Raw genomic sequence first — 6,731 nt, forward strand, 5'->3', positions numbered from 1 at the left:
GGGTGCAGCTGCCCCCTTGCCCCCCTGCTTCCGCCGCCACTGGGAAAAAGTGTTAAACACACCTCGAAGTGGACAATGTAGAAATAATTAGCAAGACCGGGTTCAAAACGTGTCGTATACTCATAGGAAACCAAACCGATGAAATGCATAACACAGCGAAATGCAAGCGTTTTTTTAGAGTTTGGACGGACTGAGAGTGAACTCAAGCGAGACATGTGCCGCCCCTAATTCCCCCCCCTCCCCCCACCCGGCAGGCCGCAAACTATAGAAAATAGACATTGAATTAATCATAATGCGCTGTAATTAATCATATTGTTGCGTAGAAAACAAACAGTTTGAAACAAAACATTCGATATGTTCTTTCGGCGCCCGCAGTGGCGGCACGAGTAGTTATTTCGTGAGGGCATTTCTTACCTTGTTTGGCTTTGAACTCTGCGCTCTTGTCACAGTCACGGCGCAACTAAAAATCGCGGCTTTCAAAATTGAATTTGTTGGCTGCTACTAGCTGTGTAATTTTGATTTTGTTTTGTGGGAAAAGGATTTACAAAACAATAAAATAGATTTGTTGGTTGTTTTATACCTGAGCTGCAGATTAAGCCTAAGAAGTGTTCAACAAGCTATCTTTCTCATAAAAAATGGGCTCGCTGTGGGCGCGTCCCCCATGCCAGCGTGAAATTAGTTCTGGCAAATATACTAAAATTTTACCGCAAGCCTGTGAATTTATTCAATCTATATGTTTTGTGCCACCTACACAGTGGAAGTTTTTGTTTATCAGGTGTCAAATGGGTTTCTTATTTGTACGATTCTTATGCCAGTAATTGGTCACGGGTCAGTATAGAATCAAAATGGTATTTTGAGGCTGCACGTCAAGGCGGCAATATTGGAAATAGCCCGTTTTCTGGTCCTAGTGACAGTCTGGTCCAGATGAATTTGTTCTTTACAAATTTATGCTTTGGCACCTAGAATCTTCTGAATTTCCTAACCTCTATGATGAAAAACTGCTGCCTATGATAAACCTAAACATGCAGTAATAGCATTGAGAGTCACACATTTAATCAGTTATTTCATCTAATAGGCCAAACTCCTGTTTGTTCTAAAAGCCGGAGGGTTCTCAAGAAGCATCGAGTCCCGAGACCAAGACCGAAAGCAGTCCAAACAATGGCATGTGGCAGCTGTGGTTTGCAAACAACTCGAACCAGTAGACATGTTGCTAATATTATGTTGTTTTCCTACAGATTCATTCTGAGATAGATGAGTAACTGGAGGAACAACACTGGGGGTCGAAAGCCGCTGTCATTTGTGGCAGCCGCTCCTCCGCCCCCACCACCTCCTCCACCAATCCCAGATGATGATGATGTCTGGGGTGAGGAACTGCCGGAAGATGCTCTTGAGGAGGCGATGCTGCTGGAGTCGCAACATCTTGCCAGGCCACTGACTGAGGACCATGTCCCAGCCCCATCAACACACAGCAAGGTATGCTAAGACCTCTGAAGGCATGGTCTGGTGAAGGTTGAGCTGAGGTCAAAGTGATGATTTAGCAAGGACGCCTGTTCTCAAAACATGCCATTGGTCTGGTTTTTAATGATATGCTTGAAGTTAATGTCCTTAGCAGCCAGCATTCTAAATAATAATTTCAAATGAATGGATTTGTTATGCTAAGCACCAAACTAAACGACCTATTCACGTTGAGCAGAGTTTGTTGTGGAGGTCCTGATGGTCACTAACTGAACCAGAAGCTCCGAGAATGCTACAATTTAGAGTCGAATGTTTTGTTGGAAACAGCGCACCTGGCTCACAGACTTCATGTGACCTATAATGGGCCACTGTCACTGACAGCAGGATAGATAGTCAGAAGACAGTTGCAATGAACCGAGCTCTCAACTGACCGATCCCCCAGACAGTCTGTCCCCTAAGCCGTTACTTTGGCTCGTTATGCGCGTGCCCACTGGTCTGACATTGCCGTTTGCGCTCGGGGACAGCGGCAGCCGCCGGTGGCGGCGCCCAGCACCGTCCGCGTGCCGCCGCCGGAGCCCGCGGCGCCGCTGTCTGAACTGCAGCAGCTGCGGCGCGACCACCAGGCACTCAGCGATCAGCTGCGCGCTGCAAAGGCCGACAAGTACACCCAGCAGGGGCAGGTGAGCCGCAGTTTGTTATAACCAGGCCTGTGGAGTCGATGGATCCGACTCTGAATCTGGATCTGACTCTGGCTTCCAAATATTGACTCCCAACTCCAAATTGGACGGAACTGTCGACTCTGACGGACTCCAACTCTGCCTTCGTAACCCTAACAGCCAGGTCTGCGGGTCGATGGATTTTCGGCAACTCCAACCCCGACTCTGGCTTCCCAGATTGACTCCGATTCCGAATCCAGTCAGAACTGTCGACCCCGATCGACTATTATCATGAAACTGATAGTATGGCCCTCAGTCAACTAATAAAGATTTGCCTGTTAGGCTCACCCTACCGTCATGCCTGTTGCACGTTGTCTTTGTGTCTATTTACGGGATGTGTTCTGTGCCGTTGGCCAGGTGTCTGTTCTGCGGGAGGAGCTGACACGGCGCTGTCGGGAGCTGGAGAACTGTCGCCTGGAGAGCTCGCGCCAGCTGCAGGAGCAGCACTCCTGTCTGGAGCAGAGCACGGCGGCGCTCAACAAGGAACTGGAGACGCTCCGCACAGAGCTCCAGTTCAAGGTCGGCACAGTGCAGCGATGAAGGACAATCTAGTCGTAGATGTAGCTGTATTTAGGGTCTTGGATGTAGCGATGAGCGTCGGTTAGAAATTGACAACTGATTCTGGCTTCCCAGTTCCCAGAGTCCGTGTTTGTGTTTGTTTAGTTTTCCTTCATACTCACCAACTGCATCATTGCCCTGCAATGCAGATTTGTTTGTAGCGTGTGCCCGGACGTCACGATCCTACCTTCTCGATGCCGTTGTCGCGACTACTGACGGGCCGGTGTTGTCCACAGAGCCACGAGCTTGCCGAGGTCACCCGCCAGTATCGGGCTCTGCGCGACTCGCCCGGACGCGCTGCCAGTCCGCCGCGGAAGGCGCCGCGACTCGACTCCGCCGACCAGTCGTTCGCCGCCGCTCGCCGCTTCGTCACCAGGTCAGACTACTCGTCTGGGTCATCCCCCTACTGGGGTGGCTCTGTTTTAGATTACTCATTCGACTATGAAGCGCTGCCGTTCGTATGTCTTAGCATATGCTTAACATTTCTGGAACATTTTTTTCGCTGCGGGACATTTTAATGTATTCTCGAAAATGGTTGTGTACTTTTTCTTTTCAGCTCGGAGTTTCGCCGACCGGAGAAGTTTGCAGCGCGGACCGAGACGTCTGGCACTCAGACGGATCCGGACCCTGAGGAGTCGCAGCCAGGTACGAACACAGCTAAGGACGCAATACCTATCGCTATCAGCGTATGGGAGTAACTGCTTTCCTTTGGAAACAGCTGTCGAAGTGTGGGCTCTGCTGGCGGCGGATGGGTGTTACTGTCGATATGCAGTTGAAATTACCGAGAAGACGCGGGCTGAAGAGCGTTGTGCTCAGTGTTTAGGTACCTAGCTAGCGATCACCGGTCGATGATGCGTCATTTGGCGTCGATGCAGTGAAGAGAGACTAGGTGCGTAGGCTGGTTTGGCGACTGGTTTGCCGTGTCTCCGTGTGTGTGTATAGATGATGACGGTCTGTGTCCCCGTACAGACGGTGACGAGGTGGCCGTGTCTCCGTGTATGTGTATAGATGGTGACTGTATCTCCATCTCCGTACAGACGATGACGATGTGGCCGTCTCTCTCTGTGTGTATAGATGGTGACTGTATCTCCTTCTCTCTCCACACAGACGGTGACGAGGTGGCCGCCCACCAGCTGGTGCTGTCCGTGCTGCGGGCCTGCGCCGACTGCCGCTGGCTCGACGGCGCCGCTCTCTCTGAGCTGGCCGACCCGGACCCGCAGCGGGCCAGTGGCGCGGCCCACCGGCTGGCCGCCGCCGCCACCGGCCGGCTCGCCGCGTTCTCAGACAGCGTGGAGCGGCTGCGGGCGACCCGGGCTGACGACAGGTGTGATGGAGAGCCGGGGGCTGTTGGTCCTAACTCCTAACGGTCATATTGGTCAAACGGATATTGCGGATAACGGTCAAGTTGGTGTGAATTAGAAAAGCGGGGTTGAAATACGACATGAAATGATGACCTTAGAACTCGGAATATATTGGAATCCGGGTGGTAATTAGGACTGGGAGTTGGCCATAATTCAGACCTTTTCTAGTAGTCCACTGAAGTGTCTCAGCTGCAGATCACGGAGCTTCCCTTTTGGACGATCTAAAAGCTGCTGTGTTGGGCTCGGCTGACTCGATTAGCATAATGCTGATGGGAGCCGTGAGTGAGCCTTCCATGACATTATGACACCTCTCACTGTCCTGACATATTTGCTGTCTGTTTGTGCTTTGCCAGGCAGGTGTGCACGCTGGGCTCTGGCCGGCGTCGGACGGCGGCCCGCCAGGCTCTCCAGCAGGAGGAGACGGCCGCCGTGGCTGCGCTGACCGCCCTCAGACGGCTGGCCGAGTGGTCGGCGCCGCTGGCAGCGCGGCTGGCCGCTGACCGGCCGCTGACCGAGCTGCTGCCGCGACTGCTGCGGCCCGCCATCGCCCAGGTGAGTTCCCTCAGTCTGCTGCGTCCCGCCATCGCCCAGGTCAGTACCCACCATTCCTTGGTTCAGTACCCGTCATCGCCCAGGTCAGTACCCGTCAGGCGTCATATTCGCCCAACTTAGTACCAGTCATTGCCTAGATCAGTAGTACTCGGCTTCGTAATCGCCTAGTTCAGTTATCTTATCAAGCATATGCGAATGGTTTCACGGATGGTTTCTGTTAGTTTTTATGATTAAACAATGCATTGTAAGCCATTCATCTTTGGTATCGTGAAAGAACCACTAAAAACTAGTTTTTTATGTGTATTGTGCATTCTGGTTAAAGTAGCTGTTTTCGTTGCATTGTCGACTGATAAATGTCGCGATGTTTTCCAGGGTGAAGTGACGAATGCCCACATTATGGAGCACACCGCCGTCCTGCTGGCGACGATGGCCGGCGACACCCTCCCGGACGAACTGTACGTATTCCAATGGAAGGACTGACGCTGTGAACCAAGTCTCGCCATTCACTGATTTCAAACGCCGCATAACTAGGTATGGCATCTATTTGAATGGTTTCCGTCTTCATAACTTTTTTTTCGAACGGTCTAGTGTGCATTCCGGCGTAGGCGTTTATTGCTTGTTTCCGTATTTCATTTTATTGCTGGTACCTACTTTTACTTGCGTTGTTGTTTGCAGCCGTATACGTTGAATTTTTCATATGCACTATCTTATTCCAATGACCAGGCTCTGACCTCATGCACTGAATAATCGCCCTCTCTGTCCCCGCAGATTCCAGGCTCTCTGTCCCGTCGTGCACGAGGTGTTTAACACCAAGCCGCCGTCCCGGCTGTTATTGGCTCTGCTGGAGCTGCTGATCAGTGCGGCCGGCACAGGGCAGATAGCGGGCCTCTGGTGCCGCGCCGCCCCGCCCCCGGCCGAGCCCCCCGCCCGGAAACACACAGGTAACAACGGCGTGGGAACGCGCGGTGACGTAGGAGCGTAAACGGTGGCGTAGGTGTTAACATTTTTTGGAACCACTTCGAAACATTTCTAGTGTGATAATTTAAAATCTCAGCAGCTGCGCAGTACCAGTTTCACGGTGAACTTTATTTTTGCGTCGACAAGCTCGGCACTGAGCACACCACCATGTGGGCAAGTCAGCAGACCGGTGGGTAATGCGTGGCATCGCAGCGAAATGTATTGCGATTTGCGATGTCCCGGCGCGGCCCTCCCTGTAACCTACCTAACCTCTGCGCGCAGGCACGTGTCTGATGAAGAAGCTGAACATCCTCTGCTGCGAGCGGGGCGCGCCGTCCGATCCTCCGTCCCCGTCCAGCTACCGACTGCCTGCGAGTCACAGTCGCCACGGGCCGCAGAGGCAGCCGCTGACCACCGGACGGGCTGACCTGAGCTCGCAGCAGGGTAAACGGTGGAAGGTCAGTCGTGGGACCCGGACGGGAAAGTGGGTACGGTACCAGTAGCGGCGGAACACCTTCAATTAAGGGGGCACCACCGACTTTTGGTCCCATTCTTTCCATGCAACGCCCATAGGGTTAATGTTAAAATGCCAAAATCAAAGGGGGCACAGTGCCCCGGACGGTGCCCTCCCCGTTCCGCCGCCTATGTACGGTACGGTCACGCGCGGTCACATTGTAATGGTTTGAGGATAGAATGTTTTGTGGAAAATATACAGGAAGTTAGGTGGTAATCGCTGAATCACAAGCATTACCTATTGGCACTGAATACCTGACAAGCGTCGGGTATAACTAATTAGTCCAATGACAGATATTACCTAGCTACAGTCGACGCGTTTAATTAGGGACGTGCATTTTTACCATGCTTCTGTGTAATGCCTGATCGCACGGTGTAACAGTAAACTAGCCAGCGGGGGTCACCTCACCGTTCCTCTCCAGCCCTCGCTGCCCATGACGCTATCGACAGTAGCTAACACAGCCGTGGTTTTGTCTGTGTCCGCAGCTGTCGGCGGCCGGCGGCGCCTGCGACGCCCGCTGGCTGCGGATGGTCGGCCTGCTGTGTGGCGGCCGGCCGCACTGCCCCCGCAGGCGTGCTGCCGCGCCCACCTCACCTATTAGTGGTGCAGCTGCTGCAC

At 52.9% G+C, this 6,731-nt stretch overlaps 1 protein-coding gene across 1 annotated transcript; it reads left to right on the plus strand.

The window, feature by feature from the left end:
- Nucleotides 1-529: 529 nt before the first annotated feature.
- LOC122374428 lies at nucleotides 530-6,643 on the plus strand (the record flags this gene model as incomplete). The annotated part of the gene is made up of 12 exons (XM_043353194.1): nucleotides 530-564; nucleotides 1,236-1,473; nucleotides 1,980-2,135; nucleotides 2,529-2,690; nucleotides 2,966-3,105; nucleotides 3,286-3,374; nucleotides 3,837-4,053; nucleotides 4,444-4,642; nucleotides 5,015-5,097; nucleotides 5,411-5,583; nucleotides 5,882-6,057; nucleotides 6,599-6,643. Coding segments are annotated over exons 2-12 (1,662 nt in total), but the record flags the coding sequence as incomplete, so codon positions are not given.
- Nucleotides 6,644-6,731: the final 88 nt, after the last annotated feature.

The sequence above is a fragment of the Amphibalanus amphitrite genome, unplaced genomic scaffold, assembly GCF_019059575.1.
Source record: "Amphibalanus amphitrite isolate SeventyFive unplaced genomic scaffold, NRLGWU_Aamphi_draft 001654F_arrow, whole genome shotgun sequence".
In the NCBI taxonomy this organism is placed as follows: Eukaryota; Metazoa; Arthropoda; class Thecostraca; order Balanomorpha; family Balanidae; genus Amphibalanus; species Amphibalanus amphitrite.